This window comes from Larimichthys crocea, chromosome XX, assembly GCF_000972845.2.
Source record: "Larimichthys crocea isolate SSNF chromosome XX, L_crocea_2.0, whole genome shotgun sequence".
Classification (NCBI taxonomy): Eukaryota; Metazoa; Chordata; class Actinopteri; family Sciaenidae; genus Larimichthys; species Larimichthys crocea.
In genome coordinates, this window is record NC_040030.1 from 1,938,789 (window position 1) to 1,964,414 (window position 25,626).

A 25,626-nucleotide genomic window follows, 5' to 3' on the forward strand; every position below is an offset into this window, starting at 1 on the left:
TTGTTGATTGGGTTGAGAATCATTTATAGGAAAGGTGGAAAGAATAACTTTCCCCACTGCAGCAGAAGAGGGTGGACAAGGTATGATGTCTATAAACCTTTATATTTAACATACATCAATTCAAATCAATTTTATTTGTATAGCCCAAAGTCACAAAGTACAGTTGCCTCAGAGGGCTTTACAATCTGTACAGGGAGTGACACCCTCTGTCCTTAGACCCTCGGTTCGAGTGAGGGAAAAACTTGCCCACAAAAAACCCGTTACATATTAACATACATTGCACACTTTAAAGGTACAGAGCCTTTTATAAATCTAATCTACTACCATAGTTTCTCCATCATGCTTGGTACAAGAGAGCAAGCAACAGGGATTGCAATCCACATCTTCACCACTAGATGTCACTAAATCAGACACACTGGCCCTTTAAATTGATATTTTATTACCTTTTTTTAGCACATAGAGTATGTAGCTTTAAAAAGTTAATGTTATGACCTTTGAACGCTTCTACACATTTAAATGTATTGTCTCCCAGGCTAAGCTACTTCAATACTGCTGACTACAACGTGTCAAACCAGTGGAGTGGCCCCTTTTAATAAGGAAATATTTAAATATTGTTTCCTTTCTTTTATCACTTCTTTTCTGTTTTGGGCTTCGCTGTGCGTTCACTGTGAGAGTATATCTGCTTTCTGTTGTATAGAGGCTTATTTTTCCGGAGTGTTTGGTTACCCACGTCGCACAGCTGTCCTCTTTTTTTGGGTCATGCTGCTGGCAACCCCCGGCTCTACAGTATTGTGTACACCCTCCTATTTTAAGCACAACATTTATACTCTCTCTGCATTGTTGTGTCACACTATTTGGGCCATGTGCTACAGACTTAAAACCATGTTAACCTACTTTTCAACTTGTTTTGTTTTTAAGGATCTTTTTTTAATACCGTAATCTGATGTAACAGTTTTCGCCAAGAGGGATGTTAAATCTTTAATGCCCTGGATCAGACCTGGAACGAATTCCAAGGTTTCACATTTCTACAAGGTTCTTGTAATAGTGCACAAAGCCACATAATGTTGTTCCTTAATGCAATATGCTTCCTACAAGTACTTTGCCTTTTAGCAAAATAGTCCTTACATCAATGACAGCCAGATATTTTTACTTTTTACTGTAGCGTAATATCTGAATCCAGGTTTGGCTGCCAGAGTCTTTTCACACCAGTTCTGACGCATTTTGTGGGGCGTAGGCACCAAATGTTACAGTATTTATTTATCCTTTTTTAATTATCTAAATATCATACAGTGGCTGGGTTTGCAAGGATTTCAGCTTGTACAACACAAGAAGAGCTAGTTAGCCTCTTCTCTTCTCTTTCCTTTTCTGTTCCCAAGTAACTTTCCACAATATAAAGGCCAGAGGCATGTAACTTATTGCCACTTTTCCAAAACTTTTGCTGCTATAATCTATATAGCCAGTTAGTGGGACCATTATTTCCTGCAGTGTGTTCATCACTCGTGACAGCCTCATTGCAGAGCACCAGGCTCCTGCCTGACAGGCCTTACTGGGGGAACAAAAGTCCCCGAGGCTTGTCACTGTAAGACATTTGAGCTGTGAAGGCTGCACAGTCTCCAACCCAAAAAGCAAATGACAAAGCAGAATGATTATTCCTGTGTTTTCCATGACGATGCATCACGTCCTGAGCAGACATTTCTGTTGTACCTCTAATTAGCTAGCTTACTCATTCCTATTGTGGAAATGGGAGCATTGTTCATGTGAATGACAGGCCGGCATACATCACGGGGAGGATGTGGGGTGAGAGGGATGGCAGCCGGTGCAGACTGAGGGAAGTTCTCTGGATTTCTGAAGTGGTTGTGGATGATTTAATTTTAAAAGTAGACGTTTTTTAGATGTGTGCTGAGAAATATCTGGTACAGTCTCTGAACAGTCCTCCCTCACCTCCAAACCTCTTCTTCCAGTTGCAAGGGATCTTGCAGCGCTGGGTCTTGATGGTCTGCTTGCAGTCGATGCCGGAGCGTGTTCCCTCCCTGGTGCCGAGACCACAGTCGCCTTCGTTGGCTACACACACACTCCACTGCCATTCCCCGCAGTCCGACTTGCGCTCCTTCTTTCCTGTTGGGCCAAACATAAACCAGTTTTACATGATTGCCACAGATGAAGTTTCTGGGCACTGTATAAGCCAAATAATTAATATTATTATTAATTATTATACATTTGAATATTAAACATATATTAAATGATATATACATATTCAGGGTGCAAGACCTGCATGTTTTTTTTAGTTTTCTCTGGATTTTAGCAGGTCAAAACTTCATGCTTAGCACACGTAGTGTCAAGTCGTAAAGGATCACGTTTTAGGATTCACAACTCACGTGCACAGCTCTGGTTAAAAATGTGTCCAAATATTAGTTTTTATTCAAACAAACAAAAAAAATGGAAATTGCTGCTTGCAGTGTTTGTAAAAAGTATTTACCTCCTCTTCGGCTATTTAAAATTATTTCAAGGCGGATATAATGGGTTTAGGTTCTAATTTCCAATGCAAATTTCTTGAATTTAAATGAGACTAAATGTTGTTTTCTTTACCCAAGTGGGGCTTATCTAACTTTTGCCTTCCTTGCAAGATATCGCTCTTTGTTTCTGGTAAATTATCAAAGGAGACAAATTACTATAATCCCAAAGGCTATTTTTGACTAAAGAAGTTGTAAAGATGGACATTTCTAAAAGTTCAGCCTTTTAAATCGCACTGCACTGGGGTAATATCAATTTTATGTTGATGAAGAAGACAGACGTTTCTTCTTGCATGTCATGCTCTGCATGTTGAACCTTAATTTGATTTGATACTGAATATCATGGTGCTCCTGTTTCATATTAATATGCATTACAAAAGGAATCTAAACCTGCAACATATGGATTCATTCCACAGTTGAATACTGTATGAGCTTTGCAGGATTCACCTTGTTTCTCTGATTTGCCTCCTTCAGCCGCCATCACCGTTAGCACCAGGAGTGCCATCACGGCCACCCGTGTCCACTGCTTCTGTCCATTCATTCTGAAAGACAGACAAAGACGATTGTTAGAGGAGAAGTGTGCCTTTCAGTGCATTTACAGGACCTATTTTGGTATATGAAATGTCGCTTGTTGTTTGAGAACTCCGACAAAAATCTTCCTGAACTTGACTCACTCAGCTGTTTGGTACAACAAGGAGGAGGAAAAGAGAGAGAGAGACAGCGAGAGAAAAAAGCAATCGTTGCCCTTAGCCTCATGAGACAGGGGAATCGCCTGGGGAATTTCCATCTCTCATCTTGTGTCATTTCAACTGTGCTGGATTCCAATATCAACATTTTGATTGTCTGCGCTGCCACTATACACTGTCAGTCACGACTGCATTCGCCGTCAATCTCTGTGAAGATAAGTCACGATACAAGTTGGATTTGATTTGTCAGTGTTTCTCTGCAGCCTGAAGCAAGAAGAGAGGTTTAACAGATTGTCATGTTGATGTGATGTGCTAATTATTCTGCAATTAAGCCAAAGCATTGCTCACAGTAAGACTAAGGCTACAATATCAATAGAGAAATCGGTCCTCATGCATACATTTTGCAAATGTATGATGGAAAAAACGTTGTCTCTTAGTTGTCTGGTGTTTACACGGAGCTGCTGACATGTTTTAGCCGGTTTGAGGTTTTAACAAAACAAAACAAAAAATCAGAATTTATTTTTCCGTTTGATTCTCCGGCTGCTTGTGGAACAGCAGAAAGCTGTTACTGTCACTATCACCTGTCTAACGCGCAGTGATGAAATAAATGCAGAAACCCTCAATTCAACTCTCCTGCCTTCTTCTTTGTTTTTGTTTTTTTTTGGATTTTATTGGCGAAACATTCACAGACAGCATGAGACTGAAGCAATTACCTGGCTGACGCTAAAAAGAAAAAAGAAAATGCTCCTGAAAGGTTGAGCCTGGCAGGAGAATAATATCCATTTGTCATTTTTAATTAATCATGAGCTGGCTCCCCCCGCCCCCATTGTGAACTTACATTCCCAACTTTTCACATCACTCATTTAAGACCTCACATAAGTTAAGTCTTGCGCTTTTTTTTTTTTTTCACGACAGTGAAAGCCTTTGAAATTCAAAATCAGGTATTCAAACTTTATATTTCATTATGCGATGTTATTGTAGTGCTTTTTACCCAGGATTTAATGTCTCTCCCAGCGCTCTTAATAAGCCTTATGGCAGCGCCTTCAGTCTGCCTGGCAGGAAAAGTCGTCTGAATCCTTCACTCGATTGATTTCATACTTTCTCGACTGTGGCAGCACACAGACAAACCCTGTTTTGATTAAATACCTCAGACTCCAATCTCTCAGTTTGTTTTTTTATGTTGACTCTTTTTAAGAGATTCCAAAGTATTCATCTCCATAACCCCCCCCCAAAAAAAAAGATTAAATCCCAACTGTAAGATGTGCATACAAAAAGTTCAGAGAGAAAACCCAATGAAGGCTCTTCGATAAAGATCATTTTCCAAGAGGGAGGCATTGTGGCCTTTCAAAAGATAAGAAAGCCTTTTCCTGAGTTAGTCACACAGTGATGGGCTCTGAAAAGTGCAGTGTGGGCATGAAAGGAAGCAGGGTTGATGACTTTGAATGAACTCTGCCTACAGTGGGTTAAAGAAAGAAGTAAGTCTTGGAATTAACCATTTCCTGTGGAGACGGAGAATCCTCTGAGAGGACAAGGTTCTCCTCCTCTTGAGGTCAATAAATTAAATGGAAGTCTCTCCCCCAAGCCATGTAGCTCCTATTTCCAGAGCATGACAGCTCCTATAATGGATGGCTGGGTGGAGCGGAGCATTTGACTACCATTCAGCAAGGCGAGCGTGCAAGGCGAGAATTCGATAAGAAGCGTTGGGGATTGCCAACTTAAAGGACGTCTGCTTGTGCTTTTCCATAAACACTCTTCAGCTCTTTTGCTTCAATACACACACACACAAACAGTCGGACACACCTACAGCTCTACACATCACGACATGAAGGAGAGGAGCTTAAAAAAGGTGGCCACTGGCAACCTGACCACGACTCAGACAGCCATAATTTGACTGAAGCGATGGCGGCTTTTACATCAGCTCAATTCAACACCGTCACGCAGGTCGTCCTTCAAAGAGGTGGGTTTGTTTTTTACAGGAAATTTCAACTTGTCCAAAGATTCGTAGGTAGATATTTCAGACAGGAAATTGCCATACCTGAAGGTTTAGTGAGGTGACTACCAAAAGCATTGTTTTCATATTTTTTGGCTCATTGTGAAACCGAAGATGAAAGATTGGGTTCTGCAGATTTTATGCATCAGACACAAAATAAATAACTTCAGCAAAACACATGTTCACACGTTCAAAAACTCTTGAAACCATCACTGTTTATATAAGCAAGGCAAATTATACTGATGTTAATGTGTGTGCTGTAGTTTCAGTGAAATAAATAACCCTACATACGAATCTCATACAAATGCACATCACATTTTCTCAGTTTGTTTTCAAATTTCTTGTTTGAAAACTTAAATCTATTAAATTTAGAATGATATTAAACAGCATAAAGCAGCGATTTCCACATTTTGAGAAGCTGGTACCAGAGAATATTTTGTATTTTTACCAGACAGATTCATCGACTAATTTTCTGTCGATTTACAAAAGGCAATGAAAGCCCCTCCGACCAACACAGGAGAGAAAAATGTGGTCCTCTAAAGAGGAAAAGTACAAATTCAGGCTACAAAATAAAAGTACTTGACTCGGCTGCTTGCAATTAAGGTCAGAAACCTAGTAAAGTCTAAATGTGGAAAGTAGAGTTCACCACTGAGCTTGCGACGGCAACAGGAGAACTGAATGTTTGCAAACTTCACGTCACTTGATCTGGGACGTCAGAAGCATCCAGTGGCTTGTGTGGCTCATGAGAAGTGAGATTTTAGTCCTATCAAACCCTCAATTTGCCACATCGATCCACTCTCAGCTGTGGGTTCTTCATGAAAGGAAAGAAGGAGGAAAGCCAATACCGGCCACAAATCGATGGACCTTCAGTGACTCCTCGTGTGCTCCAGCGAATAAACGCTCCAACACTTTGGAGAGCAGACAAACACTCTCTCTTCTCTCTCTCATTAGGGCTGACGTAATCTCTACCGAGTACATAAATCTGTTTAGATATCAGCTCTTTAGCTTGGGTCTGATATGAAAGCAGGTGGCGATGGAGACCAGGAATAAAAGAGAGAGAGAGCTGAGCAGTTTAATAAATCAATTATAAGGCTCAAGAAAAGGTGAATTACTCGGGTTATTAGCTGTACTGGCTGAGCGAAAAGGATTTCCACCATTATCATCCTGTGAAGAACGTGTTTCAGTTTCTTTCATTTAAACCGTCCACCTCCTAAAATCCAGTTCTTAATCAGGGAGGACCTGTCTAAAGTGCATGTGGTGAGCATGTAATTATGCAGCAGCCCCTCTGTGGTGTGTTAATGATGAACACAACTATTATCATAACACACATGTATGCTTTCAATATCACTTAGCTGCAACATGAATTATACATGCTTTTTTTTTTAATAACTCTTTACCCCTGGAGGTAATAAATCAAAGAATGTAGCTTCCGAAGGAGATGTGAGTGGTGTCATACCACTATATGTATCTCTAATGATTAAATTATTAATATTAATGTGCCTTTAAGCAATGTGAAAATCAGCAAATAACATGTTAAATACACAAATACGTGGTTATAATTTATATTTTTCTAATAAGAAAGAGATTGCAGTGATGGAAGAAAAAGAAAATGATCACCCAAATCCGCAGCCCACCCTTGTTTTACAGGTTTTAGTTCATTATTAAACTGTCCAGCCCAGAACTTTATTCCTTTGTTCCACTCTCATTACTCTCCTTGTTCCATTATTGGCCTCAGCAGGCGGCTGTTTTCATAGAAAAGCTGTAAAAATCCACCGTACACGACCTGCTGCTCAGCACCGAGCTTACACAGTTACACTAGATAATGAACAAAGTGAAGTTGTTAGCAGCTTAAACAGTGATTTGGACCAAACATCAGAGTTGGGAGAGAGTGAATGTTGCGCCGACACTCGCCAGGTGGCCAGAAACACGGCGACAAATGATTGATAATGTTGCTCTGTAGCAGCTGATGTGTAAATAGGCAACTGTTTGCTCTCGGGTTTTTTGCCATATGCACTTAGTAGATGATGATAAGATATGTCACAGTGTTACGATGAGGCTCCTCACCTCTGTGTTTTCACCTCCCCTTATGTTTCTGTCTTTCTTTGTTTCCCACGTTGCTGGATGCGACCTCCGGTTACCTCTCACCTGCCAGATCACCTCGCCACCTGCTGCTAATCGTCCAGTCTACCCTCGTAGTATTTAACACCGGTTCAGCCTCACAGATGCTGCCAGATAGTTCAGTTGCCGATGTGATAACAACACCATGGCCCAGCTTGGTGTACTATTTGAAAATGTGTTTGTGCGTGGCTGCTGCTGACCTTGATTTCCCCACGTTTCAGGATCTCTGCCAGCCACGTCTCGCTCTGTCTCACCATCGTACCAGTTTTTTTGGATTCCTGCCACCATTGTGGATTTCCCTCACTACCAGAGCTCTACCTGCCCCTTAGCTCCACCTGCCCCCTGCTTCATTCCCTCTGGTTTTGTCAATAAAACCATTTAAACTGTTCTCGAACTCTTGTTGTATTTATATTTTAGGTGCGCTTACACTGAACACAACACACAAATGCATTTTGTTTTATCATTTTACTTGAGGAAGATGCCTGAAATCTTGAAAAGGGTTTTTTTTAGAGAAGCACAGAGATGGTTTCTTAAATTCTTAAACACCACTACAGAGTATCAACATCTGTGTGTATATATTTCAGAGCCCATCACCTATAATCTGGTTTAGCCTTTGGGACCACGACCGTTGGTTTGTGGTGTATCCAGAGAATGGATGTCAAGACTTCTTTCATCATGTACTTAGCCAACTTCTGTCGTGATCTGGCTGCATCTTTACTTCTTTCCTATCATTTCCTGTTTTTCCTTCCTCCAGTGTTTCTTGTCAGTCCCCTGTCTGTTCCCTGTGTGTCTATCCAACCCTCCTGCTTCTGCTGCAACCTGCACACCTGTATCCCATCCAGATCGTGCTGTCAAACCTGTGGTGCGCACGTTACGGCCAAGAATGTAATACTAGTTTGATCTTCCTTATATTGCTCCACCGCTGTAACCCTGAATCTGCTCACTGGACTTCGACTCAGCATTCATCTGAACAAGCTTACTATTCTTAAGAGCCGTAACCTGAATTTCTATAAACAAATATCTGCATATGATTGCAGATAACTTCAAATCAAAACATAATCGATTGGCATTTTTGTCCTTATGGCCCACTCAAACGCTTCTGGTGTCTCGTGTACAGATTCTGCATTCATATACACATATCTGTTTATGGGGATTAATGTTTACATGCTTAACCAATCATAAAGAGCCGATTAATTCAGTGACTAATGCAATGGCGGGTAAACATCAGGGGTTGTGCTCTGAGTCAGACTCACAATAAATAACTACTGTTCTGTTTCACGTAACAGAAGACCGACCCTGATAGCAGGTCAGACAGGAACAAGCCAACGAGCTCCTGCTATCTCATCTGCAAAGTGAAAAGAGGGACGGCAGCCAAACATGTTCCATGACGTAAGGCCGATTGACTGTAGAACACTGAACAGGCCAGCGATTAAAACAAGACAACCCCGCGTGTACTTTATGCAAAGAAGGAAGTCGCGGATGGCAAAGACAAAACATGCTGCGCTGAGCATGTTTCGTCTTGTACAATAAGCTTTTTCCTCCGGTTCTTCCCTCTGGCCTTTCCGTGCCACTTTCAGTTTTGGAGGTTAATTTCACACGAACACGCAATCGGAAGGAAAGCTAAAGTAAAGTGTTCCAGCCACAGTTCTCTTTCAAGTGGTCTCAAGTGGAAAAAAAAAGTCATTCAGGTCGCAAAGCTCTGTTCCAAAGTGCAAAAATGGAGCTGGAGAAGAAATAACTATAACCCATCCCACTCATAGATCTTTGTCACAGTACAAAGCACAGGTTGAAAGGAAAACACAAACACACAGCTGAGGTAGGGACGTAGTAGTCGAGTAACTGTTGAGACACAGTCCATAAAACAGGTAAGGAGCTGCTGTGTGCATCACATTGTACCTGCATGAATGCCACTTTATCTCCAGTGCCGACTGTGTGAAGTCGGATATATAATATCACATAATCATGTCACACAAGTTCGCAGTTCCTGAGCTCTACTGGGCGTTTTAGCATCTTTCAGCTCGTTGTTTTGTTTCTACAGTCCCCACGTCTTTACGGTTTCACCACATTTATAACTGCAGATATAAAAAGCTCCGATAAACCCACTTTACCTGCCTAGCATTACTAGTGAGCATGTTTGTCGCCCCCAAGTGGCCAAAAAAAAACCTAATCATGCTTTTTTGTGCTGACCTCCAGTGGTTGAAGGACTTTGTGACATCACTTCTGTCTATGATTACAAGTGCAAACAACTTGAAACTGTTACTCAGTAAAGTTAGTTAACATATGACATAATGTTTTGGTCTTATGTCCATTTTAAAGACTTTAATTCATTGTTTCATTTGGTGTTTCTTGGTATATTACCATAAAAAAACAATGTTTGTCCTCTTTCTGTGCACCCTTACAATGTAAAAATTAATCATTCCAGTTCCAACTAAGACATTTCAGATATTTAGAACAAAAGAAAACACTTTTTATCGACTGATATTTCCATACGGTTCACTGTTTGTTTATCTTTAGTTACAGACGCAGAATACAGCATGTCCTTGGGAGAAGTCGGGCAGAAAAAATCCTCTTCTGAGTGGCTTTCCCATCTCAGTAGTTGTGTTTCAGAAGAGGAGCGAATATCTCACCTAGACAGAGGGCATATTGAAAGGATTTATTTAGGAGTTTCTCGGTCTGTGTGTTCCTTGAGCTGAGCTTTTCAGAGATTCCAGCACAGATGAAACGAGAAGTGTATTGACTAGAGGACAAAGGAGGGCCTTGGAAAGAGACGCACAAGCAGACAAGCATGTAAAGTCAAGCAGATGGCTCCCAACGTGCAGCCACCATGAACGGCAGATTAAAGTCGAAAAAAAGTAGTAATCAGTTGTGTGAAGCCTTACTGCAGGAATATAGATAAATAGATGATAAATCACGTGAGAGAACGCTTCTCCGTGCAATAATATCTCCGCGATGTTTGACAATGCCATTGAAGAAAAGTGAATCATCTCTCACGGGGGCCGTCAGGGTGCCTTAATTGAAGAACGCCGCCATCTCTCATGCATTTAGGTGCAGATGATTAGAGGAAAATGCCACACATTCTGTGACTTGTGTTTTGTAAAGGTCAGACAGTGGGGGAGTGCGTGTGTGGAGAGGGTCCCTGCTATCTCTCAGAACAGCCCTGGAGGAGCCCCCCGGGAGCTGTGCTCCGGAACAAAAACAGCATGTGTGGCGCTCTGTATGTGTGTGTGTGTGCGTGTCTTTCTGAATGTGTGTGTGTGTATAGGTGTGTGTGTTGTGTTTGAGGCCGAGTCTTGAAAACAGAGCTCAGTTTTGAACAGCGCCTGCAGAATGACGGGCTTGTTTAATGATAAAAACACAATAATGAGGATGACAAACAATGGCTCTGTGAGAGCATCGGAGCTGAAACAGCTGAAATTGAAGACTTCAATTTATGCATGAATGCCTCCATTACGCTGATCATATTATGTCTGCGCCTCCAAACACCCACTCTGTCACTTATCCTCCCACTCATCTCTGTGTCCCCCTTTTTCTTTATTATTAGCTCTCATATGAGAACATCATGAGGCCCCATACTCTCTCTGGTATGGCAAACTCCAGTCGTTATCATTATCATATTACCCTCCTCTCTTTTTTTTCTTTGGATTATGAAACTGCGACGCCACTAATGTCGTATTCAACTTTCTCCACTTTCTTTATATCAGAGTCTATTCAGCTTTGTAATATTTTAGCCATGTTTTCACATGGAAAAAAAAGAGGCTGCACAAAGAGAAGTGGATCAAACTTATTATTTTTAGTGGAGACAGGCTGGTAAAATACCACAAAAAAACAGTTTTTAGTGCTGGCTAAACATTTCAAACAAGAAGAGGGAATGCTGAACCTCAGGATGGAGTGAGTGATGGTAGGAAAGTTGCAAAGATTGTCACTGTTGACAGTTATTTTGAAAGTTTCCTTCAGTTTGACTCTCTGCAGTTCAGTTCACACAAGAGAAGAAATCTTTTTCCTCTCTTGCTGCACGGCAGCACAAAAATACAAATATAAAACTTGGTCTAATTCAGAATAAAGCAAAGAGGCGTATGATGATCACAAAAACAAAAGGCACAAGCAGCATCTCCTGCAATGACTGATTTGTTTGACCACTTGAGGGCGGCAGAAACAAGTTGTGAACACTTGCATATTAACACATTCAGCAGTTAGCGTTCATTTCAAGTTTCTGACCATCCTACCAGTCCAAAATTCTCAAATAGTCACAGTCGAGTCCATGTTTTTTGGTCTCTACCGACTCCTGAGGGAAATATGTGAGTCTTTAGCTGCCAAATGCTCCACTGTGTGCACTAGCTATTGCTGATCACGTCTGTCTGGTATGTGCAACGGGTTTCAGAAGCACTGCTATAGCTGGAAATGGTGCCATGAGAGCGTCATGTGAGAGTGAATCGGATCAGTAAAGTGAAACTGCTATGACCCTTTTCACACATGTCACATCTGACGCGATTGTTAAGACAAAAATATCGATTATATCCACTTTAAACACGTTTGCTGGAGGCAAATCAATCAATCAATCAGACTTTATTTGTATATCACGCAATAAATCATCTTTTTTTGGGGGCCCTGCAGCTAAATTTTGTGTTATTAAAGAATAAATTATGGTAATTTGAAAATGTTAAGTGAGCTGCAACAATAAGCGTGCATGTGTGTGTGTGTGTGTGTGTGACTAAATGTCAGATCTAAAAGTTCACAGGCTAAACGCTGATGGATGGAGCACATTTACACAATATGCTAAAAAGGTACAAAAGCAGCTACACAACAGTGCAAAGTTTGTGAGTCAGCAGGTTTGAGCGTTTTCAGATCATGCTGACACGAGGTGTGTTATTCATACAGTCGCCTGTTTTCAAAGCCTGATCCATTAATCTCCATCTCTCTATGTGAAGAAAGCTACATCTGGATCCAGCCTGTGTCCTGCAGAGGAGAGATCACCGCTCCTCAATCCTCGATTGTTTGGATCGCTAGAAATAGTTGTTCTTATTAGATACCTGGCTATCTGGACACTGAACCCTCATGGCAGGACGCTGACAGCCCAGAAACAGAGCTCCATCCCTCAAGCCCGACACTCTTAGCATCTTCCCTCTCTCCTCACTCTCTCTTCTGCCTTCTGCCTAATTTAGATGTGTCTGTCTAATTGAATAGACATTTATCTTTATGTGTGTGTGTCTGTGTGTGGGTGTTCCTCTCAGGAACCCACTGAAAGCACCTTGAGTCACTTGTTCATTAGAGTCTGCTGGAAGAGAAAGCCTCTGCACAGAGCGTGGGCAGTTCTGTCCGCCTTTTGATTAAGCCAACCTGCCTCCCTTTTCACTTTTCTCCATCATGTCTGCCTCGTCTATCTGTTCCCTTTCTCCACTTCTGTTTCAAAGTATTTAACCGAGAGAGACACACACACAGTTTGTATCTCTGTCCACTCAAGCAACGCTGTTCATACCTCCTGTGTATTCAATTTTCCTTGTAAACAGACTGTGGGTTTTCATATTTGCAGTGGAATGGAAGTGACAGCTTATTAAAGAGCCCCCCAAAAATCACAGTTTTCTTGAAAAGTGAGAATGCGCCTAATGTGCTGTGGATTAGGATAAATAACGCTGTCGCAGACGGGTTATCAATGGCAAACTCGTCCATGAATAATACAGTGAACTGTGAAATGTGATTTTCATTTTGTAACCTACAGGTTCTTTCAACTCTTATAACGTTTCTGCAGTGTCATGCTGCACGCTGATGGCGCGTACATTAATTCCATTTAGTAAGTCCCAAACGTACTGTATATATAATTAAGCAGAGTCAATTAGAAAGGCATTAATTACTGCACCACTTGCTCCCTGGATGTTAAAGTGCTAGTCCAGCCAAAATCTGTCATTGGAAATCAAGCGTTCATCCCCAGTAGGCTTAAATGAAGTTTTTCAGAACAAAACTTGTCAACGTTAGCACTGTTTATGAAGTTAATAACTCCACGACAGTGTTAATATGATTTCACAGTTTGTCAGTAAGCAGGAAGGAACATCTAGGGAATCTAGATTTGGAAGAAAAGCCTCCTCGCACACTCAGAAACAGACTCGGCGCTCGTAGATTAAGACAAACAGCAAAAGTTTGACGATAATGCGATCACATCAAAATTCAAGGACTTGAACCGAATCCATAAAAGTTTGTCTGCGCGCCCCGAGGCTTTCATTGAGTAAGATGCTGAGAGACTTTCTGCTGCTTTTAAAGTCTGAACACCCAATCCATCACCCTGACCTACACAGCTGTGTTATATCAGTGTTTCTTTGTGAGCACATCGTGTCACGTTTTAACAAATGAAGCTTGAATTTTCATTCACATTAAGTCTTATTCTAATGGAAAGAGCCGATTTAAAAGTCACAGGATATTACAGTTTTTGCATATATAAGTAATGTTTTGTTTAGTTTGCACACATTTTGTGTTATAACCAACAAAATGTCTGGTAATATCTCAAAATACATGGTAGTGCTGCCGAATCCAAAAATTTAGTGTGGCTCCAAAATGTTGAATTTCCAGATTTTTTGTAGTCCTCAAACTCTTTTCTGTAATTTAAAACATTTACCCAGGTGCCCACAAACTTAAAATAATCTTTACAGTCTCCCAGTATTTTGGTTTAACGCCCTTTAATCATTTTTAATATCCAACTTTGTTAACATGCAGCCAAATTCTCCAAATCACTTTGAGTCTCCAACTTTTCATAGCACACCGTCCCAAATTTGGAGTTTTTTTATAATCTTATAATTTGTTAGAAATCCTTACCACCACCACCACCCCAAAAAAAGGGACATTTCAGGGCATACTTATATTATGACAAAACTGAACTGAGCAATAATCGGATTTGCGAGCCCTCTGGTGGCTCTGGGACACTAAGAAGCAACGTGATTCCCTTGTGCAGGTTGACTCCGGTGCTAATTTGAATAATAATGACGACGGGCTGAGAGCTTTGGAATACGACCTCAGATTCAGCATGAGCTTCCATATTGTATGCCGCACACCAGAGACGAGATATTGCTCATCCTCTGGATTTAAACATGATTCCAGTCTCAGATAAACTACATCTACCACCTACACACACGCCAACATTTCCCCACAGAGGTTTACCACCCACTTCCCCCAAACCGGGCTTCACACTGCGAGGCTGAGAGGGAGCATGACTACAGCTGCTGGTGGAGAGATAAAGCCTTGAGTTACCTGTAATCCCACACTAGCTTCTCATACACAGCATTATGGTCACAGAGACATGTCCAATGGCGGAGCATAGGATCAGGGATTTAAACCAGGCTGCAAAAGCCACATACAATCAGACTACTATGAATTATTTTCTGCTGTATTTCTTCACTTCCCGGAGATCGTTTGAACTTTCTCCTGAAGTTTGAGCTCCTGCAGGTGCTCAGCAAAACTTCTACTCTAACCGACATCTGCTGTTTGGAGCAGTAAATCTATGCTTTAATGAGACAAAATCTAGATTTATTTATCCCAAAATGTCACAGATTATTACTCCGTAGGCACACACACACACACTTGCAAGTGTTTTTTTGTTTATTCACCCACTGATTTATGATATTTACATTTGGGTACACATTTTCCTATACTTGTACAAATGCGGTGCCGTGCAAAATGACAGCATTCGCTACTTTGTGTCCAAGTAAATGAGGCAAAACCACTTTCAAAATGTTAATGGCATCAGTGATAACATTTGGATAGATGAGAAGCTAATAAGAGCGGCCTTAATGTAATAAGGAAAACATAACGCAGCTTCATAAGCCAGATGTTTCTGTCAGCGTGACATCTGCGGGGCAAATGAAAGTGTATGTGTTCTGCAGTGCGACGCCCACGTGGTCGGGGAGAGATCTATGTCAATTCAAACCAGCCACCACTCGTCACTTATTAGAGCACAATGGAGCTTCAAGGTCAGCGGTGGGAGATTTACAAGTGTCTGTGGATGCAGGATATGTGCTGCTCATGACCTACGTCATTTGGTGGATATTTTTATCCAGAATGCATTACACATGCACGGTATCGGGGTGAAAAATAACGTCGACGAAGAAACGCGAGGCTGTTTTCTGTCACCGCCAATGTGCGGCGTCTTGTGGCGAATTCCAAATCCACTCATATTTTATTTCTGGTTTTATTATCCAGAGTATTGTGCGGTGCTATATGTAAGTTTGTGAGAGAAGGTGTGAGTGAGGCTGTCAAAGGATATCATTAATACTCCTCTCCTCCCTCCTCCTCTTCCTTTCACACTCCTTATTCCGCCTGCAGATCTCATCTTGCATCTGGAAGACGGAGGTTGGGGTGGCAACATTAACTTGCAAAGCATGCTAAGCTGCGCTGTCACCGAGACATGCTCCAGATGAGAAGTTGTGACTGTGTGACATCGGCGCCAAGACAATAAACCGAGAGAGAGAGAGAAAAGTGTGGGCGGATTGCGTCTATACTCACTTTAGCAAAACAAATCGTGGTGGACAGTTTTGACAGCTCTTCCCACCATTTTGTGTGGAGACGTAATGGTGTGTTTACAGTATTAGTGTCACACTGCCGGCACAGATACTGGAGAATATATACAGTATATGCTATATATATATTTACCTATCACGTTGAAATGGGTGCTCTCCCCGAGCCCACACGCTGTGAATCAGAGGTGCTTTTTATGTGTTCCTTTGCGCCTTCTCGAAATAGGTATTAAAGGTGGCGTTCCATATGGTCTCTAATGTAGAATAACAAAGATGCAGTATGATGTCTTTGTTTTTGCTGAAGCACCGCAGCCCTGTCGGTTCTCCTGTAGCCTTGTGTGGCAGTGGAACAAAGCTTGACTGCAGATTACGAAAGCCTCACAAAGGCAAACAGTTGTACATTTCCCTTCAGGCTGAGGCTCACCTCAGATCAAACAGCAGCAGCGGCGGGGAGAGAAATAGTTACAGTTCAGCATCTACAAGAATACACTGACGCCACACACCTCCTCAGGCCCGGTCGAGCCCACCCCCACGAGCGATGGCTAAAAAAAAAAAGACTATTGATTTTAAAATAATAATAATAGCCGGTCTCTAAAGCCTTTTTGAGTCCCAGCATTACCTCGATATCCGTCCAATTTCAGGGATGACTGCAACCGAGCGAGTTTAGGCCCTTTTAATCACTAACCTGTGCGATTTGGTAGGAGGCAATCATCAGTGGTCATTTTCAAGCATTTTCTCCCAAGGACACCCCCGTCAGTGACCCTTTGGTTTACACCACATGTCCCCCAACACGTGAGTCAATTAGTGCACACGCATCCAAACCCTCCCATCTCCAGTTTGAAATGTTTGGCTGGTTAATATTCACTCACACGCTGCTCCCAGGTGGATGACCCGCAGAGACGGAAGTTCAATAACGGTGTTTCTCTGCTGCCTTAGGTTGTGGGGATTCATTTCTCCCTGCGGTTTTTCTTCCTCAAAAACCCCTGACAGCCTGTCTGGAAACTGAAAGATAGCCGGACAGAGCTGAGGTGGACTCGGCATTCCCAACATTATTCACAAAATCGATGCCCGAATACAGAATATGTCAAATGGATTTTATTTTCTCACGAGAAGAAATAATAAATAATCTCACAGCTCTTTCTCTTTTTTAAGGTATAAAGTGACACTGGGGGTTAAATCAAGAAGGAAAAACAATGAATAAGTAACTTAAATCGTTCATTTAAATGTCTAATTCGAATAAATCTATCGACATGGTGAGAAAAGTTCGTTTTTAAAGTTTTCTGCTCGGTCTTGATTCAGCAGAAGTCCAGAAAAAGGTGAATATGCTTCACAAAGAAGTGATTTGACTTGGCTCAGGTCAAAAGATCTGTCAGAATTTGAGTGAAAAAAGAATCTGAATGACTTATTTAGCATAATTTCTTTCCTGCCGCAGGTTAAAAGGGGCTGTAAAGTCCCACCGCTGCCAACAGTAAAGGGTCAGAACTGAAGATATATCGCTGGTTACTCTATTAACAGTTTCAGCATATTCACACTTTTATCTGTATCTCTTCCACACCTCCTCTTTGATCACTAAATCATGTCTTTATTTCTTTCTCAGCAGTAGTGGGTGTCTGAAATAAGATTTTAGTGCTAAACGATGATTAGAATTTCCCATTCTCTACATGAAGAGGGAGGGGGGGATAAAAGCGGCTTATTTCTGATGACTCAACCGCGAAAAAAAATAATCACACCTATTCAGTAAAGTCTATTTTTCTTCTTCACGTGGCTCAGAAATCTTTTGATTTAACTGTCAGTAGAGGGCTCTCATGATCTAGCCACAATGGTCCTGACCTCTCATCTGCACTCTCTGTGTTTAATGACACCCACCATCAATGTCCTTTCACGGCAATATTGAACAGAGCTTTTTTTCTCTCTCTCTCTCTCTCCCGCTCGCTGTGTTTTTCCACCTCAAACAATGGCGGAGATGGCTTTAACGCTTACCTTCCCTCACTGTGTCTCTTTGTGCCGTGCTGCTCGATGTCCCATTGATTACCTCACAGTGATTCTCCTGTTTAGGCTGAAATAATATCCATGCATACCCCCACCCACCCCGACACAGCCTCTTTACTCTGACCTCCAGTGGAGGTGTTTAAAAGCTTTTTTTTTTTTGCAATGTAGCTGTCATATTGAGAGGATGACCTCATCGGCTGCACACTGGCCTCTACTGGGTAAAATAAGTTATTGCCTAAAGGAAGGGATGCAGAGGAGAAAGGGTAGAGGTGGTTTGAGGGGAGATCGGATCATTTCAAATAGTTTTTTGCAGATGAGAGCTGCACTAAAGGGGTTCATGTTCATGGGTAGCAGTGCAGAAATGAGGCAGTTTCTCCGCTACTCCTCCATGAACCCGTATGTCTTCTCATCTCCCCCAAAACACTCTTTTGGCAGGCTTTGAATTACCTGCACTCATCCCTCCTGCCTAAATTGTTCAAATATGTTAGAAGTTGATCAAACAGAAAGGCTTTGGCAGCGCGCGGCCAACAGAGCTTCCCCTGTGGGCTGTTGAGGGGGATCAGACATGAAAACCGGGGGAAAGAACAAAGGCTTGTCGGGACTGTTAAAGATGCCCGGACCACGGCAGCCCATCAGAATTCATTCAGTGAAACAGGCATGAAATACCCGCCAACTGCAAGAAGCTCTCAAACACTCAAAACTCACAGTCTGTCAGAAAATACGGTGTCAGATCGGGGAGATGCTTGCATACGAGACACACTTCACACGTTCTGACTTCCTCAAACATAAACCAGTAAATATATTCTCGTGCTTCTTCATGAATACTTCACAAACATTCAGTCATAATAGGCGGTTTAACTGTTTTTTTTGTTAGATCCAGCTCTCCATAAAGCTGCACAAGTCAATATTTTTCATTCATTGCATGTAAGGTGAAAGGAGTAACGAACGCAGAATTATAACCAGTTGCCCTCTAGTTCAAGAGTAACCGTCGTTACACTAATTGTGTTGGTTTATAGCCTGCAACTTTATAGTTCAATCAGCATTGCTTCCAGCTGGCAGCTATTTGCAGCCAACAAGCTCCGGTTAACCCACTGTACACCACCCCTCCACCCCCAGCACCAAACAGCAGACAGGCAGCGTTTGCAACTCGCTGCTAAAGAGCCAGATATTTCCCACAGGAAATGGTGGAGACCAAAAGACGGTATATTTAGCTGTGGATCACGAGGTCGTCCGATAATCAAATGATTGGCGGGTTCGATCCTCGGTTCCTCCGGTCTTGCGTGTCGAAGTGTCCTTGGGCGAGATACTGAACCCCAAATTGTGAATGCGTTTGAATGATTAGCTCCTAAAACTGATGAGCTGTTGGCACCTTGCATGGCAGCCAATGCCATCAGTGTATGAATGTGGTGTAAAAGGTCAGAATTACCATTTGCCATATAATGAATATAGAGAATAGACAATAAGGTAATTATTTGGCCTACTACCTTAAATCTTAACTTCAGGCATTCATTTTGTCCAAATAAAACATCAGGTAAAACATTTTTAACAGCAATAACAACAGAGAAGCTGTAAAGAAGTGGACATATCAAAGGGTTATACCTAATTAAGCTGGCAGGGACTTCGACAAGTCCTGATATTTTGGACTTTCTTTGTGGTTAGTATACAATAACCTGGTTATCTTGCTTCTCTAGAAAAAAAATGTGAGGCAAATGTCCTGTTGAAACCCTCCTACGACAAAGAAAGACCGCTATTTTTAACTTGTTTACTCCAGTTTGCAATGATAGTGTCACTCAGCTCCTACTCTGCCAGCCTCCGTGCGACCCTCAATGAATCAAACATAGCTTGCGACGCACTATATTCCAGGACCCGGTGACAGTCTTATTTCCAGCCATCGAAGCAGCAGGGGTAAAGTTATTTACTGAGAATGGTGGACAAGAGGAAGATTGGACATCCCAGATCTGTCAAGGACACGACTTTTGGCCGAAGGAGATCCTTCACTTTTATTGCATTGTCTTTGGGGCCATTTGGCACGAGGAGATGAAATTGGGAGGCTAACACAGCGCATTGCCTTCATCTACCACTGTCTTCCACTGCTAAGTTTCCCGGACAGAGATAAAGTCCAGTCTCTAACCTGTAGAGTCTGAGAGCACACTGCTGATCTGCGACTAACATTCATTAGACAAACCAATATAAGATGACGCAATGTCATAAAGCAGCAAACAACTTGAGCAATCGTCTTTAAAACATCTCTGATACCAGCTGGATGAAAGTTAATTGAACACCTTTTTTTTTCCCCCTCACAAATCTTGCCTTAACACAAAACTTAATAAACATGTAAATGCATTTTTACATGTGATGCCCTCGACTTGAAAAGGGAAAAATAGAAAAATGAAGAAAAAAACGGAGGTAGTAATTGGCATGTAATTGGCATCCAGGTCCCGGGAGGAAACCAAACAGTGTGTACGAGTTAGTCTGTTTGCTGAGGTGTTTTAAGTGGCGAGCAGTCACCGAGGAGGTCCACGTGCAGCGCTGCAGACATCCACCGCCTGAGGTCCTCTGACGTCAGCTGGAGAGGCTGATGGGAATTCAATACGCAGCATCCACACCGCCTAATTTATTCCACAATAAAGAAAAAATGGAGCTGCAGCTTGTTTGTCTGCAGTTTCATTGATGGTTCGGTGGGCGATGTCACTGAAGTTCACCACAGTTTATTGAGCTGGAGAGCTTTCTGTAAATCAGTTGGAACCTCGTTTCTTCTTTTCTGTTCTGCTAAAACAAATGCAGACTCACAGAATCTGAAAGCTCTGAAAGCAACCGGTACAAGTTAGTTTATAAAATATGACACTGAACAATTTTCCATTAAAGTACATTGACTAAAGAGCGTTGAAACATCTATTTTCGCTAAGGGAGGCACTGTATGATATATCTTCTTTGTCACACACACTGTTTGCTGATGTCCACCATCACCCTACCTCTGCAGTAAAGCTCTCTCTCCATCCAGGAACGCAACCAAACAGATTTCCCATGTGCCCTCTGCTGTCATTGTCTACATTCATCTGCACGAAACACCGGCCATTTGCTGCGTCTTTGTTTACAGGACCATAAATGTGGCGAAACTACAGCATGTGTGTGTGAGAGACACATTTTAGGAATAAATAAGAGAGCCCCATTTTTGCTGCGTGGACACATCCGAAATGAAAACACAACTCAGAGCATGCTGTGCGAATGCCAGCGGCCGCTCTTATGAATCGGGCTGTGCTCAGCTGTGGGGTTAGTGCAGGGTTAAGGGGGTGGAGGGAGGTGGGTGGAAGGTGGTGGTGGGGGAGGATGTGGTTCTTGCCTACAGTCACAACCGAGGGCATTAAAAAAAAAAAACGTGACCTTTCAACTTGCCACTGAGCATTAGAACAGTCAGAGAAGACATCCAGTCCTGCATGTACAAACACTGCAGACTGCGGCGGGGCTTCTGCCTCTGCTGACACCCTCTTTTACTTTAATGTGTGTCACACCAAGCCACTGCAGTCAAGGTAGTTTCACTGTGTGAAAAAGAGCACGCAAGTTCCCCCAAACTGACATACAGTTGACTCAGTAACTCGAGTGCAGAGGCGGATGTCACTGCGGAGTATACACAGCCAAAAGAGCGATGGGAAAAGAAAAGTTGTCTGTGCCAGAAAGTAGAAATGTCGCATTATTTGCATGTAATTTATAACAAATAATATATCATGAAGACAGCTGGAAGGTTCAGGGAAAATAAATGAGCGAACAAACGTAACAAATGCTCATAACGACTTAATGCACGGCATAAATTATGGAGGATGACGTGATAAAGTTGACAAAAAGTCAATTTATTTCCATCCTGATCCTCGAGCACTTCGTAAGGCAGCAATCAGGGAAAAAATGTATTAGATTTAGAATGAACAGACTCTCAGGACAGCAGCTGTGTCCCTCGATCGACTGTAAAGGTACATTTCTGATATTTAAGAGTAGAACTGTGCACCAGACTTGAAGGTGACTATTATGAAATGTCACTGTACACTAAGTCTGCGCTTTGATTGGTGAACCTGGGTGGTGCAGGACTGGAGAGGGTTCGAAATCATGACAGCAGCACTTGACCTCCAGTTGACAGTGTATGTGGGTGGGAAGCTGGTTAAGTAAAGCTCTGTTGCAGCACTGACATGTTCCTCTGGTTGTTCAGTCTACCTCCCAAAGTCAAGACTGCAGCGTAGGCGGAATTGGCCATTTAAATTAAGGCGGCTCTCTGATTTTCTCTATGTTCCCCGATGATTATGTTCAAAGATCGCTCTTTGTCTCGCCAAGAAAGGGTATTTTACTGTACGCGGTGAGGGCGCTGCCACTGGGTCAAGCTTTTGTGCTCTTGAACAGTGTAATACTGCTGTACTTTTTGCTCATGTTCAAGGACATCTCAAAGTACATTTTGTTTTTCAATTTGTGCACAGAGAACTGATGGAAATGGCAGAAATTCATCAAGAAGAGGACAAAATCTTGCAAACACACACACACACACACACAAAAAAAAAATCATGCTTAGCTGAGATGAAAAAGATATCAGGAGAGAGAATAAAGCCCGATTGAAAGACTCAAACACACCTTCACACTTTCGCTCTTGTCTCTTCTACTGCGTTAACGTAATGCCATTTAGTTTCATGCGTCGTCACTCCACCACAAAGCCAAAAAAAAAAGAGCATGGTGCTGGGGAGGTGTACGCGACTGCTGCAACATCCCTGGTTCAAGTCCAGAGGGGGCCCTTGTCGCATGTCACCTCTCTCTCTATATAAACCAAGGCTGATAAAGACACCAGAGGGTCAAAACAGACAAACGCAAACACCATCTCAGGTGTCGTAAAACGCCTTCATTTATCAGAGTTGCTCATGCTCCATTAGTTATATAATCCTGTCATGTCCTTGTGAATATTTCCACATAAAAAGGTGAAAGGCAAATGTGCACCGATTTACATTTTTGCATATATTTGCAAAATTTTAATGAGTGCGTGGCTTCTGTCAAAGATTCTGTCAAGGCCTCTGTAGTTTTAGGTTTTGCGTGCCCTAGCAGTCTCCTTCTGGGAGCACTGTGCGTCTTTCAGTGACAAACTGTTGGGGAGGGAAGGTGGCAGGCGTGTGAAGAGCGGACGTCTCAAGGGTAGAAAGACGGCCCTTGCGCCAGTCTGTAGACAGCGTCGACTTAAAGCGCTCAGACATCATGGATTCACATTGTGTTTTCCCTCTCTCGGGACGTTGCCTTGCACTGTACTGTCCTCGTCATGTACCGAACAGCATGTGAACTGTTGCTTTACTAGACCCGCTAACATCTCTAAACTCCAGCAGAGACAGAGGGCAAGGCCACAGCTCCGGCCTGGTGTTTGTGGTCAGATGGAATGTGAACTCCGGGTGAGAAAAAAGAGGAGAAGTAATAATGAGGCATCCCCCCTCTGCTGGTTGTTTGTTTGGACAGACCGGCTGTCTCACAGCACAAGCTGTGGATGGAATACTAATGCATATGACTAATGATTCTCTCTCCCTTTCTCCCGATTTCTTCCTCCTCGGCTCTCTTTCTCACTCCTCCTTCTCCCTTCCCCTCCATGTGAATGAAAAGTTTCAAAAATGCATGATTCAGTTACAACTAATGGGACAGCTGTGACATGCACATGCATTTTAAAGGTATTTAGGGCAAGTAAATAATACTTGAGAGGACGTTTTTTTCTCCCTTTGGGGCTTTGGTGAACACACCCCCACCCTTACTGATCCCTGTTTCTAATAACTTATTGGTGGGTGGACATAAAACCATAGAGTGGGACTGTCTAATCCTCAGCACATCCATCTGAGGTGTTTAACTTTCCAGATCATACTTTCTCCAGATTGTAGTGCCCCGAGGGAGGAACAGGAAGACGTCCCAGAGTTGCAGAAACTCCTCACTGGTGGGCCAGATTAAAACCTGCTGAGATTTAACCAAGGATTAGACACCCCCTTTGGCATTTGAAGGCTGTATCAACTGTTTCAAATTAGTTTGGTATTAAGTATTGAAGATGTGGCACTGTAAGCAGCCTGACAACCTTAATAAAAGGAGACGCAGAGAGAATTTCAATCCAAAACATCATTTCAATGAATCCGCTAAAGAGAGTACTATCTGGGCTCCGTTCTTCATGTGATCACTGCACTTAAAACACAACAGAATTTCATGATAAACTATGCAAAGCCTTCTAATCAGAGAAGTTAGTCACCCCAGAGCAACATTACCATTAGCAATCCAATTAGCAGTGGGAATGGAACGGAGACACTAAGTGGCAGACGGTGTTCCATAGTCAGGCTCACGATCAATTTAACTTTCCATTCAGCATCAGTGGCCACCTCGCAACAAATCCCCGTGAGTAAGCGCGACCCGCCGCCATGCGCCTCTGAATGCCGTCTTTGTCCTCTTTACATCTCGCTATAATCAAAATCCCTCTGTAGAAATGATTATAATATCGCTAATAACTCTGCTGAACAGGTCGAATCCACTCCGGGGCTACAAGTGGCTCTAAATAAAACGAGATTGCATTGATTGAGACAATAGATTACAGCATTTAGGTGAAGCTTTGGCAGCGTATTGGCTGTATGTTATTTAATAGTCCCCTCAGGGTTTACTGCTGGGGCCATTTAGCAAAGGGTCCGCGTCGGAGAGAAAGTTTTTCAAGTCGATAACGTTGAGATAAACTGCTGCACCTGTTATCGCTCGGAGAAGGAATTAATGCAAGAATGAAGCAGATGGTCAATTAAAATAGATTTCTATAAGTAACAACCACAGCGTTTATATAATGCTGTTTTTCTTTTTATGGTAAATACAAGTACAAGTGGGATTGTTTGTCCAACTCTTTTCATCTGACGACATGGTACGTGAGAGAAACAAGACCGTCCCTCAGTTCATTAGTGGAATACAAACACCACCTTCTCCCCTGTGCTTCACACTCTGAAGCGTGCACACACAAACCAGGGGTGAAGGAGCACCCTCAGGACCCGTGTTACCTACATTTGCTGATGTTACACAACTGCGGCATCTCCGTCCGAAAAGCCTCTGCTTATACGTCTTGTCACACGAGTGAACGCACACGTTTGGAAGCTCCTGGTCGGTTCCTTATTTACATATCATGTATACTTAAAGCGGAACAAATGAGTTTAATCGGTAATGCGATGCCTCTGCTCTCTAAAGCTTTTTTATTGCACTGTTTTCAGCAGCCATTGCAAATCTTTTGAACAATAACAGCTCTAAATTAAAAGTGCACCTTACTGTACCTGCCCAGCACCAAGCAGCACAGTGACAAAGTTAGAGACTACCTGGGGAACATAGTGCAGCATCTATAGCAACAAAAAAGCTGGATATTTCCCTCAGGAGCTGATGAGACTTTGTTATTGATAGAGCTAAAGGAGAATGCATTGGGTTTACATTCATCGTTACTTCTCATCTGTTCGATAAACTGTTATAAGCTGCTATAAGCTGTTATAAGTTTGCAGCGTGTTATTCTGCCCCCAGGTGGCCAAAAAAATGATTATTTCTGAATCAATGCAATGCAGCTGTATGTGTCTGTGTGTATTTTTACAACTGTAACAGGCAACCGTTGATTTAGATTCACTTACGTATGGTAGGAAAATCAGTTGTCAGACTCTTGAAACGTGCTTATCCTGTGTAATCCACCAGTAAATGTCAAGCCTACATCAATATGTGAACCCCTTACATGTGAATTTGCCTTTATAAACAATGCATGTCTCACAGTGGATACCTGAAATTGTAGATACGACTATGAATACTTACATTTTTCCTACATGTTTGTAAAATGATGAGTTATGATGTAC

At 42.3% G+C, this 25,626-nt stretch overlaps 1 protein-coding gene across 3 annotated transcripts in view; it reads right to left on the reverse strand.

Annotated features, from left to right (window-relative positions):
• Positions 1-25,626, reverse strand: part of ptn (pleiotrophin) — a 39,393-nt gene that overhangs the window by 9,959 nt on the left and 3,808 nt on the right. Inside the window, exons 1-4 of one of the 3 annotated variants that reach the window (XM_019278443.2) lie at positions 6,094-6,098; positions 4,295-4,297; positions 2,958-3,052; positions 1,942-2,115 (exon numbers count right to left, since the gene is read on the reverse strand). In XM_019278443.2, coding sequence (XP_019133988.1) covers positions 1,942-2,115; positions 2,958-3,051 — 268 coding nt within the window. In that variant the 5' untranslated portion in view covers position 3,052; positions 4,295-4,297; positions 6,094-6,098. Of the gene's footprint in view, positions 1-1,941; positions 2,116-2,957; positions 3,053-4,294; positions 4,298-6,093; positions 6,099-17,776; positions 17,896-25,626 lie in introns of those variants that run through there. The other 2 variants (XM_019278444.2, XM_019278442.2) reach the window with 2 other exon arrangements.